Raw genomic sequence first — 12,937 nt, 5'->3', positions numbered from 1 at the left:
ATTGGTCGGTATATGTAAATTATTCGCAAACCTAAAGTAACTATATTGATGGTTGCTGGCATGACTGAATCAAGGGGACCGAGGTTCCCCGGTGAGTAAACTTAATCTTTATTACATGGGTCAGTAGAGTAAATCGCAAACATATTTTGTTTCATGGTACTCAATCTCTTGCTGTATATACATAGTAGAGCTCCCTGAATGAATTGCATCGTCAATACTCACGTAAGTTTCATTTTAAAATACCTAAATTTTACAAGTGTTAAAAACTAATTGAGAAAAACTTGGTATACGAAGTTTTTATTCTGGTAGCCTTTTTTTTCCTCAGTGTGTATATGCTGGTTTTGACTTTTTCGGTATTCTCTCGATCGTCCAAGCTTTCAAGGCCCTGGTTTAACTTGAAAAAAACAGGATCCACCCAGTCATCGACATGGGAGTCCCGAGTTTTTTTGATCGTCCGTCGGGAGGTCGATCCGATCGCCTCCGACAGCGAAGCGTGTGCCCACCCGAGCAACCGACGACTACGAGACCCGCGAAACGTGCAAACTCGGTTGAATCGCCGCCGCTCGCCCGTTGCTGGCTGATGGTGCAGCTGCTAAAATGGAAAATCTTTACGTCGCGAGTCGCGCGTGTAGTCGAGATTTTTGAATTTTTCTACGTTTCGTAAATTATGTGCAATTTATAATAATTAATTCATTTTTAAATATCTACCATAGGAAAGCGAGCATATAAGTGCGTTTAGGAAAATATACCTGTTAGTGTAGTTTGGTTTTGTCACAAAAAAAAATATATAAAATATATACAAAATAGTGTGAAAAAAAATAGAAAATTATTAGTATTAATATGGCATACAAGTGCAGAGAAGAGTTAGTGGGAAAAAGGTTTTTAAGTATAGCTAGTGGATTACCAAATAAAGTAAAAGGGAAAGCCAGAGATTGGAACTGGAGGGCGGGAGTTGTACGAGCTGCCACTCATAGGGACCATTCCAATCAAGAGTTACAGGTAATTATTCAAATCTCATTTTAATACTAGAATTGTAAACGAAAATTATAGAAAGTTAATACATATACCACTTTAAAGGACCTAACATCATTAATTAACACTATAGTAAGAAAATAAGGCCATTACAGATTATTTATGAATACAATGTCATGTCCATTTCACTAAATCCCATTTAAATTAATTAAATATATTGCATAGCCTGAAAAGGGGGTGTGTCACTTGCTATGTAAACACAATATACCTATTTAATGGGTATAGTTAATCAGTTGAATCAGCTGTGTTCAGTACCACTGAAGTTGAGACGTTCTTAACTTTTAGGGAATGTTTATGGGATGTTTGATATTTTCTGAACAAGGTATGTTCTGGATTTATGAAAATGAGAAGACGCAGCATATTAATATGATTTCAGTTTATAATGACCTGAATCTTTCAATCCAATTGCAAGCATTTGAGAAAAAAAGCATAAATATTCACTAGTTTAATTATATATTCAAATCTAACCTGGTACATGAGCCATAAATCGATTTTTTAATTTAGCTGGTTGAGCTCTTTAATTCCATGTAGTTGAGCCATAGATTTTTCCAAAAAGTACCTACCATAATAAGTTACATTTAAGTCATAAATTGATTTGTTTTCCTACAAGTTGAGCATCATTTTTTCTTAATTCTATGCAGCTGAGAACCAATTTATTTTATTTTTTTTCAGATCTTGTGTAATTATAACCACTTTTAAAGATAAAATAATTATGCAGCCATTAGATGACAATCACCATTATTATAGGGAGTCTCCAAATGTCACTTTTCTTATGTTAGGTCCACTACAGACGATGAATACCATTTCACTGCAGTCGTACACAATTTATGGAAATCAGATGAAGAAGACCAAAAAGTGGGGAAAATTGCCATTTTTTGAGCTTTCACCTCATTTTTATTTCTCAGGCTCATACTAAATAGCTTCGAAATGTCACTTTTTTATACTAGAATGCCCATTATAGACAATGAACGTCATTTCATACTGATCGTCCACAATTCATCTGCCTCAGAGGAAGAAAAGAGCAATAAATAGGTAAAAATGCCCATCACTATTTAAGTTTTCAGATACATCCTAAATCACCTTGAAATTTTACTTTTTCTATGTACCTTCCTTTGCAAAGAATAGACGTTGGTTCAAGTTATCGTTAACGGTTTGTAACTCTTAGTTGCATAAAAAGACCAAAAAGTAGATAAAATGGCCATTTTTGGATTTCTAAGGTAGTTATTTAATTTTTTTTTATTTTAATACCTATTCTAGTATATGAGGTACTTATAAAGTACTTTCATTTAAAAATTATTATTTATATCAGCTGATGCTTATCACCTTAAAGGAATACATTAATTAACACTTAAGTAAGAAAATAAGGCAATTACAGATGATTTATAGTTACATATGTAATGTCATGTCCAATTTACTAAATCCTATTTAGATTAATTAAATGTATTAAATAACCTGAAAAGGGGGTGTGTCACCTGCTATGTAGACACAATTTATTTAATGGGTATACCTAGTTAATCAGTTGAATCAGCTGTTTTCAGTGAACATACCACTGAAGGTAAGCAGTGCTTAACTTTCATGGGATGTTCGATATTTTTTGCGCATACAAGGACTGTTTTGGATTTCTGAATATGAGAAGATATTACCGCAGCATATTTAGATGATTTTAGTTTATAATGAACTGCATCTTTCCATCGAAATACAAGCGTCTAAGAAAAGTTCAATTGTATATTTAATTCTAACCTGGTACATGTGCCATGAATTTTCCCAAAAAGTCCCATCATAAGTTACAATATTAAGTCATAAATTGATTTGTTTTTCTAGAAGTTGAGCATATTTTTTTTTAATTCCAAGCATCAATTTATTTTATAATTTCCTATTGAGATCTTGTGTAATTATAACCACTTTCAAACATAAACGTTATTTTATAGCGATCGTGTACGATTCCTGGGACTGAAAGAGATAAAAATACCATGTGGGTCATGATAAATGAAAATTTTTTGAGTTTTCACATTTTATTTGTCAGGCACGTCCTAACTCTACTTAACATGTTACTTTTCTTAAGCCAAATAATATTTTTCTGATTTCCACCTCACCCTAAATGGTGTCCAAATGTCACTCTTCTTATTATATGTCCACTACAGATGAAGAATACACTGCGATCGTACTCGATTAATGGAAATCAGATAAAGAAGAAGAGCAAAAAGTGGAGAAAATTGCCATTTTTTTAAGTTTCCACCTCATTTTATTTTTCAGGCTCATCATAAATCGCTTCGAAATATCACTTTTTTTATACTAGTGTAAAATCAAATGTAAAATGTAGTTTATTACCTGTTAAAGTTGCTCTAAGTCAATGGGTGTCTGCAATTGCAAACTCACTCAACAGACCTCCTCATCTTACAGTCACACAAAAACTCGATCATATAAAAATAACACAAACAATTACTGTTCTGTTAACTTTTGGAATATTAAAATATACTCACCGGGGAACCTCGATCCCCTTGCAGTATCTCAGTTTTTATCAATGAACACAATGTTACATTCCAATATTTAGATATGCGGCAATAGGATTTCTCTTTGTTTGACGACTAGCTAAACTAGTAAGGGTTTCCCCAGACGCTCCACTGTCGCTAAACAGTAAGCATCTCAACAAATTAGATAGAGGATATATTTCTATTATAATCTCATATTCATTTGTGTCAATCGAGCACCAGGTAAGGCCCCTAGTCTTACCAGCCAGCACTCGAGGAATTGCGCATTCGTTCCTAATTGAACAGAAGCTCTCCTAACTGACACCTAATTGTGCGAACACCAAAAGTGCGCAATATAAAACAGATCTGTACAAACTCACTCATAATGGCAATACTTCTAAAAATCAACTATTTCTCTTATATCCACCACTATTAAATTCAGCACCTCTTTTACACACTTCTTTCAAAGGTTACTTTCTGACTGACGCACTCGTAAACCTTCTTTGTGTATCCTCTGGACCAATTGTTGCAGAGCTTTAGTCATATACACTTTATTAAATATATAAAGTTATTTATTGATTAGAGAATCTATTGACATAGAATAAATATAGATTTAAAGAGTTTTAAAATGGCAAACACATGTATATTAAAAATTGAAAATAAAAAGGAAATAATAATATAATTAAATAGGTTTTACACCAGTATGCCCATTATACACGATGACGATGACATTTCATACTGATTGTCCATGATTCATGTGCCTCAGATAAAGAAAAAGACCATAAATTCAGTAAAATGGCCATTTTCTAATTCTATTTATTGTCCATTTTACTAAATCCTATTTGTATTAATTAAAAGTATTATATAGCCTGAAAGGGGGTGTGTCACCTGCTATGTAGACACAATATAAGTTGTATCAGTTGAATTAATCAGTTGAATCAGCTGTGTTCAGTGATCATACCACCGAAGTTCAGAACATTTAAAGTGTTCTTAACTTTTTATGTTTTAGAATTTTCATGGGATGTTTGATATTTTCTGAACATACAAGGAATGTGTTCTGAATATGACAAGATATTAACGCAGCATATTAATATGATTTCAGTTTATAATGAACTGCATCTTTTCATCAAATTGCAAACGTCTAAGAAAAAAACAGAAATACTTTCAAGTTCAATTGTATATTCAATTCTACCTGGTACATGAGCCATGAATCGATTTCTTATCTTGTAAAGTGGATTTTTTCTTTTGTAAATCTTGTTCAGCTGATTGAGCTCTTTAATTCCAGATTGAGCTCTTTAAGTCATAAATTGATTTGTTTTCCTAGAAGTTGAGCATAAAGTTTTTCTTTTAATTCCAAGCAGTCAAGTACCAATTTATTTTATAATTTCCTATTGGGATATTGTGTGATTAAATGTATGTAACCACTTGTGAGACTAAAAATACCATACGAACTGGGTCATGATAAATAAAAATTTTTTGAGTTTTCACCGGATTTTATTTTTCAGACACGTCCTAAATCTACTTAAAATGTCATAAGCAATTATGCAGCCTTCAGACGAAAAACATTACATTATAGAGATTCACGAGCCTGTGAGGGTCAGACGATGAACGTCACTTCATATAGCGATCGTCTACGATTCATATAGGCATCAGATGAAGAAAAGGACCAAAAAGTGGGTAAAGTGGCCATTTTTAGGTTTCTACCTATTGTCGTTGTTCATGCAGATCCTAAATAGCTTTGAAATGCCACTTATTTTATATAATTATGCCTGCTTTACAAGATAAACGTTATTTTATAGACTCGTGGGATTGCGATGGTGAAAAAGATCAAAAAGTGGGTCAAATTTTTAAAAACACTTTTACGCACGCATTTTGTTTTGCAGACGAATTGCGATCTAAGTTGCCTCAAAATGTTACTTTTCTGACGTAGTTAGGACCACTATAAACGATAATCGCCATTTTATAGCGATGGTCTTCAATTCCTATAGAGAAAAAAATTAATTAATGCGTAAAATGGCCATTGTTAGGGTTTCTAGTGCATTACATTTTTTATTGAGATCCTAAATCGCCTTGAAATACCACTTGTCTATTGCCCAAGCCTATCTTGTGTAGTGCCAATTTTAAAAGATAAACGTTATTTTGGACTTGCAACTGAGAAAGAGAAAAGGATTACAAAGTGGGTCATAATAAATAGCAATTTCTTTTCCACCGCATTTTATTTGTCAGGCACGTGTTGAATGTCTATGAACCTGAGAAGGATAAAGACACCAAAAACTGGGTAAAATGACAACTTTTGGGGTTTTTACCGAAATTCATTTTTCATGTAGCTTCTAAATCGCTTTGAAATGTCACTTATCTTGTCTAATTATGCCTACTTTACAAGATAAACGTTATTTTTTAGCGATCATCCACGGCTTGTGGACTGCGATGAAGAAAAAGACCAAAAAGTAAGTCAAATGACCATTTCTTGAGTTTCCACCGCATTTTGTGTTCTAGACGCGATCTAAATCGCTTTAAAATATAACCTTTTTTTATGCATTATCATCCGTTTAGAGAATGAATGCTAGTTTTTACCGATCGTGGACCTTATAGATGCATCAGAGTACCAAAAACTGAGTTAAATAGCGATTCTTAGGCATTCTTCCACATTTTATTTTTCATAAAGATCCTAGATCGCCTGAAAATGTCACTTATCTTGTGTAATTATGTCTACAAAAATTGTTCAAAATTGTCCTCATTTGTTCGATCAACACACAATTTTGCACGGCGAATCCACGTCTCCTTACAAGCTTCGAAATTAAAATCCTGGTGCCAACGAATTAAATCAAAAAAATTTTCAATGCGCTTTTGAAATGCTTGCAGAATATTTACTGCTCCATCATGATAGACCAACTCTTTCAAATAGCCTTACAGAAAAAAGTCGCAAGGCGTTAAATCTGGGGAGCGAGGAGGCCAAGAAATGGGTCCATTCTGCACTATTCATCTATTCGCAAACTCATGATTTAGATGTTCATGAACTTCTTGTTTAAAATGTAGTAGAGCCCCATCATGTAGGAACCACCTATTCTATCTCACATTTAGAGGAACATCTTTTAATAATTGGGGCAGATTGTGTCAAATCTTAATAAATTTCATTGGTCAGTCGAGGTGGAAAAAAGTAGGGTTCAATAAGCATGCCATTTACAACATCATTCAAACCCGCATGCTGCTCAAACATGATTGGTGTGGAAATTTTGCACTCCATCTCGTGTAAATGCAAGGCCACATTTATTTTTGTACACAAAATTAATTTTGTAAAATATTAATTTCTGCCAAACTGTTTTAAAAGCCACATGCAAAGGATGTTCTTCAGATTGTATCGCTTATACCCGTTGATAATCATATGAATAATACCGTTCTTGTCGTATTGTATTCCACACTAAGAGAAACTTCAATTTAAACTGCTATGACTCTAGTACTCTAATTGTTGGGTGGTCTTCTACCATTTCTAAAATGTGTTCTTTAATTTTCAACATTCCATGTTGAGTAGCTCTTCCAGCATGGCCTTTTTAATACCCTGTGAACTTAAAAAACTGATACAACGGATCGTACCAAAGATTAATACTGAAAAGCATACTATGATTACATTTTGATAAATGGTAAGAGCAATAAACTAAAAACGGTTAAAATTTACAAGGCATTCGCCGAAAATATCAAATAATTTGTTTATAAACATTCTAATTTCTTCAAAGTTTGAAAGAAAAGAACATTGAAAGAGAAAATTTTCAAAAGAGGAAATTTTCTGACCGTAGTACCGCAAATACTAACTCTTTCAACTCTGATGAAAACCAATATAGACATTTTTCAATACATAAATACATATCGTTCAAAGCTAAATTCGTTAACAATGTATCCCAGTCAAACTGCGATAGGATATCCAAAATCGCATCCCAGTCGACTGAATGGAAGTCCTTATAGGAACCACAGCCAGTCAGTTTACTAGAATTTCTGTTAAGACCACACTCCACATAACAGTACACTGAGGAGGGTTATGATTGTTGGAAGTAATGCAAAATCTGCCATGGAAACAGTTACATCTGAGGAAGGTGTCAATACCAAGTCCAGAATTGAGCCAGTATCGTTTGAAATATGGCTGACCTGAAATAAATTATATGCAATACACAAATCATTTTGCAAAGAAGACAGTTTCTAAATAAAAACGCTTTGAAAATAGCTGCGTCGAATTTGTTCTCTTGTCACAAACATTTATAGAAACCAAAAATATTATATTTGAAATGAAATTTCAATTACCACTTAAATAAATTCTTACATATATCATGTTCTGGCGCGTGGGGCCAACTTCACTGAGATAGGGCTCGTATGTCTGTGCTGTACAAACAATTTTTTTTTAATATGATTAGGACTTGATTTCGGTTTATTGGGTCACCTAGCTCTTCGGCTGTTTTTATACCTGTCTGCTGTACAAAGAACTTTTTATGATTAGGACTTGATTTGTTTATTGGGTCACCTCTTCATCTGTTTTTTTGAACGATTCAAGTTGTCTACAAAAGGACATGAAAAGAATTTTCGTTATCCACCTTACTCTTGTTGGCTCTTCAGGTAAAAGATTCTGACAATATCATACCGTAGCCTCAACGAAAAACAAGTCAAAGGCCGACCGAAAAAGAAGCACAACAGGTAGATATATACAACACACATTATTCTACAGAATGTACTACGGTACCGTGGCCTTCTTACCGCAAGCGAATCAAGACCAAAGCCAAAGCGCCCGCCGAGTAAAGTCGGCGTTTTTTTTCTCCTCGAAGAAGAGAAGAAGACCGGCGTCTTCGTGGTTGGAGAATCGGGAACGTCGGAGATTCGAGCCTATCCTACATTATAGTCGGTCGAAACTTTGAACTTAAAGCCGGTGCAACACTGGCACACGATGGCAGTGCATTGACCCGCCCCGCGTGGCACGATGGCCTTTGGGAACATCGGCAGACTTGGTCTGTTTTTATTTTATGCCTTTTAATGACTTTTGATCTGCGTGTCTGTGTATGTGTGTAAGCGGGAACTTGACGTTATTGTTTTCGATACACCGGTGACGATACCCCTTTTTTGATATCAACGAACCCGAAATAGTTAGTCCTAATAGGGGATTTACTAAACTAAGAACTATATTACTAACAAGTATTTTTCAGGGTTTTTCGACAATTTAAGGTGTTTTATTGGTGTCAGGTTAAAATAATTAAAACTAGGATTGAATAATAATTATATTAAAAAACTATTTCACAGAACACAAAAACATATAGAGAAATGCGTGTTGCCTAATGATTAGACTGAAATTCCATCGACAGCTCTATTGGCGTTAATGACAAGGACGGCGGCGATCACTTCGGGTAGCGTGTGGCGGGAAATTTAAACCTGATCTATTGCGCGATATTTAATTTGAATTTGAAGCCATTAAGCCGCAGAATTACAGTAAAGTTGTTTTGAAATTGAAAGAAAAATAAATGTTAATATTGCATATCTCAGATATCCCTCATCACTTTCTTTCAGAATAAACACATCAGCTAAAATATTATTTGACCTCTCAAGAAATTGCTTATTTAGGACATTCAAATCTGGACTTTGAAGATATGTCGATATAAATACTTACCAATAATTAATTGAGGCGTATAGAATCAAACCCCGCTAACTCCAAAATGCAAAATTTTACAGGAATTGAGAAAAACCGTTAGCTAGATTATTTTTTGATATTTGATTGCCAAATATTTTTAATTTAAATTTTCTATATAAAAATATCTAAGTATTGGTAAAAAATCCACCATGGCTTTAAGTTTTAGGCTAAATATTTAGGTTTTTGTTTGGAGTTAGCGGCTTTTGATTGTGAAAAATGGATATAGCGGGTTTTGATTCTGATTCAGGGTCCGAAATACGCAGCAAATAGGTAGAGCTTCTTTAGTTACTTTTTTAACTTACTTCACTATAAAAATAAAAACGTAGTATGTCTTAAATCATGTTTATTTTAATTAACAGAAATTGTAATTCTATAAATTTTAACGGAAACATTTTTGAACAAACGGATTTGATTTGCTTATTTTTCTTCGTAACACTTCTAGGATTGCCTAATTCAGTTCTGTAGTTTACTTCACCTTGAACTTTCGTAATTCGATTTTTGTCAAGAGTTATTTTAAACCGTTTCGAAGGATTAAATTTAAAGTGCCATGCTCCAGGTGGCTTTAGTATATTTTGGGATTCCTTCTTCCAATCCAAAACAGGGACATCGTCACCCATTTTTAATACTGTGGCATATTGTCTTATGTGTTCAATATATTGCTGTGGGGTCGTAATTATCTCTTTTTTTCTTATAGCTTTCTCGATATTTCCAAACACCCTGTCGGGTGGTATAAAACTGTGTCCAACTACAGGAAAAATTATCTCAAGTTTCTTAATATTTGGTGGCGCATAACATTCCAGCCAATTTGAACACATTCCCATCATGGTGGTGTTTTTGTTTTGGCCACCACAACCATCAGCAAAAAGTCTAATGTGCGTTTTACCCTCCAAATTCATGTTTATGAGCCGATGGAAAACAGCACTAGCAATTTCATTAAAGCTTTTCGGCCGAACAGTTTCATTCCAACAATAACAAAACACGTTTTCTGAAGTTAACGTGGTCTTGGAACTACCCCAGACAATAGTAAAATTGTAGAAGTTATATTGCTTTGAAAAATATGCCTGTTGGTCTGGAAGTTTTGGAACTGGCAAATTCTTTTGGCAGTCAAATGATAATGTTATCATTTCAGGCTTTTCTTCCTTTAGTAATGCAAAAAAAGCTCGTGCCTTAAGTTTATGCACTGTTTTTTCAGCCATCAGTGTAGCTTTTCTAGGAGGATCATCTCTCGCCAGCTTTATTTTTTCACTTATCTGAATGCATGTGGAACATACATCAGTCCTCGGAGAACCGAAGCCAATGTTATATTTTGTACAAAATTCACGTCTAAAAAATGATTCTTTAACACTGACATTGTCAAGTGCTGAATTTGAATACATTTGGTACAGTTTTCTGATGTTTAGTTCTGACGGCAAATATACACGACAAGAACTCTTTGACCTGCAATAATGTGAATCCTGACATTTGAAAGATTCCAAAAAGAACTGAATTGTCTCTCGTCTACATTGATATTTCTTGCTTTTATGATCTCCACCCCGGTTTTCATGTGCCATTTGCCCACTTTCAAAATGTCTTTTTAAAACTCCATAAACTCTATCTTTATTAATATCCAGTATACTCAGAAACGCAGGTTTGCAAACTGGAATTATTTTTCCGCTTCTATTCCTTACAAAAAATTTGTAACTTAATTTTCTCACTTGCCTCGAACTATTCTTTGGGCGCTTCCGCTTTGGCAATTGAACGTTGGTATACTTCACAATATAATTATCTTGATCAATTTTTGCAGGAGTAGCATAAAACTTTGAGTGAAAATCAGATATGTCAAATTTGGTTAGAGTGCTGCATCGGAAGCTCTTCGTTGCATGATTACAGCTTGGGACACCCGGTGGTCTTTTAGGCTTGTATCTAAAAATAAGTTGAAAGTGACATATTATTGAGATTACAACGAACCGGCTTTTCATTTTACTTACAAATTATACAAAATTAAACTTATACATTCTTATTTTAACAAATTTTAATGTGCCCCTAATTGTAGTTATCAAAGTAGCAATTAACAATTTTAAAAAATGTCCTAGTTTAGATTTTCGACAAAAAAACGCTTACTTGCAAAAAGATCCTGACTTGAGTATATAAAAATACACTTAGAAACACATTTTTACCAAAATTACACAATAGGACTTACCTCTCAATCTTTTGCTTCTCTGATTTTCGGTTGGATTTGTTTACTAAACATTTTCGGGCTTTGTTCGGTGTACATTTTTGTACGGGTTTATTATACTCATCCATATTTATATTTAAAACTTATTTATAAAAATCACTAAAAGCAATAACTCAGATCCTGCACGATAGAAATCTAAACATCAACTGATGCAATGATACATAAACATGTGCTCGTATCTAATAGAGCAACGTCATTGGTCAAAATGGAGTTGGCGGGATTTGATTGTAACATGTGCAGGGAGTTAGCGGGTTTTGAAAATAAACGCGATGTTTTTGCCATATTTTAGACCTCTTTTAGCGTGTTTTGAAAGTTAAGATTCACACGACCAGATTCATTGGCAAATTAGCTGTGAAATTAAATCAAAATATCATTTTTGGACAAAAGTGGAGTTAGCGGGGTTTGATTCTATACGCCTCAATTATAAATTAGCACCATAGGTATGGAAGCAAATTTTAAATAAAAAAAACAAGACAAATTAATTCTTTTAAATATTTGATTTTAAGATGAATTGAAACAAATTTATCAAAGGGCTTTGAAACCCATAAAAATAGTTACAATACATTCTAAATTAAGTACTGTAAACTGTAAACATGGTATTAATTAGACTTTTTAAATATGGAATAAAAATTTTGAAATTTTATATGGACTTGTTGTAGGCATAAAGCATATTTTTCTGAACTGGAACAAACACACCTAAATAAAAAAAATTAAAACGTATAGATTATTTAACCATATTTATAATTTTATAATCATAACAAAATAATATATATCCACATTTTATGCAAAACAAAATATAAATTCTTGAAAACAGAAAAACGGAAATTGTACCTATTTGTTAAAATAAATGTATCTTCTTATGGTGAATAAATTAATTAATATGCATGTTTTTTTTGTTTTTTAATTTTTTTTTCACGAAAGCAAATAAAATCCTAATAATAATTCTAAAAAAAATAAATAGAATAATTATTTCTAAATGCAACTTTAGAAGTTTGCATTATTGTCAAATTCCTACAGGGTGGTTTTGATTAATCACTCTAGGGTAAAGATGTCACATGTTAGCGAGATTGTCTCCAGTAGTAACTATGGAACATAAAACATATTAAGCCCCTTTTTATTCTCAAGAGAATAATTTTTATCAGAGTTGGAGGATATTGGCGTACTATACAGATTCACAGTGTCAGCCAAGTGACATTTTTGATGAGTTAGAACTTGTAAGATTTGTAACCATGCTTTTTGAAGATTTTTGTTCTTGATGAGCTTCTTCATTAACTTAATAAAGATGTTCTCTCTCAATTTGAGCGACATCAAAGTATACATCTTGAGACACATTTTGGGATTGGGTTGCAAATAGGCCTTTTTTGCATTATGAGTGATTATGCTCATTTTACATTTCATGTGGTGACCATGGTACAGCGTACCACGTAAGTTACACAGAATTATTAGGGTTATTAAAATTCTAACCAGAAAAGTGTTGGGAAGGATGGATTCGATGGAAATTTTAAAAATCTATGATTTCTGTTGACCAATAATAATAATTGCATAAAATAATAATTGCCCAGA

The 12,937-nt window shown here is 33.3% G+C and overlaps 1 protein-coding gene across 2 annotated transcripts in view; it reads left to right on the top strand.

Moving 5' to 3' along the window:
- The first annotated feature begins 571 nt into the window (after nucleotides 1-571).
- Nucleotides 572-12,937, top strand: part of LOC126733842 (probable JmjC domain-containing histone demethylation protein 2C) — a 408,562-nt gene continuing 396,196 nt past the window's right edge. Inside the window, exon 1 of one of the 2 annotated variants that reach the window (XM_050437254.1) lies at nucleotides 572-999. In XM_050437254.1, the coding sequence (XP_050293211.1) occupies nucleotides 841-999 (159 nt within the window). In that variant the 5' untranslated portion in view covers nucleotides 572-840. The remainder of the gene's footprint in view (nucleotides 1,000-12,937) is intronic. The other variant, XM_050437255.1, reaches the window with a different exon arrangement.

This window comes from Anthonomus grandis, chromosome 3 (genome assembly GCF_022605725.1).
Source record: "Anthonomus grandis grandis chromosome 3, icAntGran1.3, whole genome shotgun sequence".
Taxonomy (NCBI): Eukaryota; Metazoa; Arthropoda; class Insecta; order Coleoptera; family Curculionidae; genus Anthonomus; species Anthonomus grandis.
This window is presented reverse-complemented; position numbering and strand designations above follow the sequence as displayed.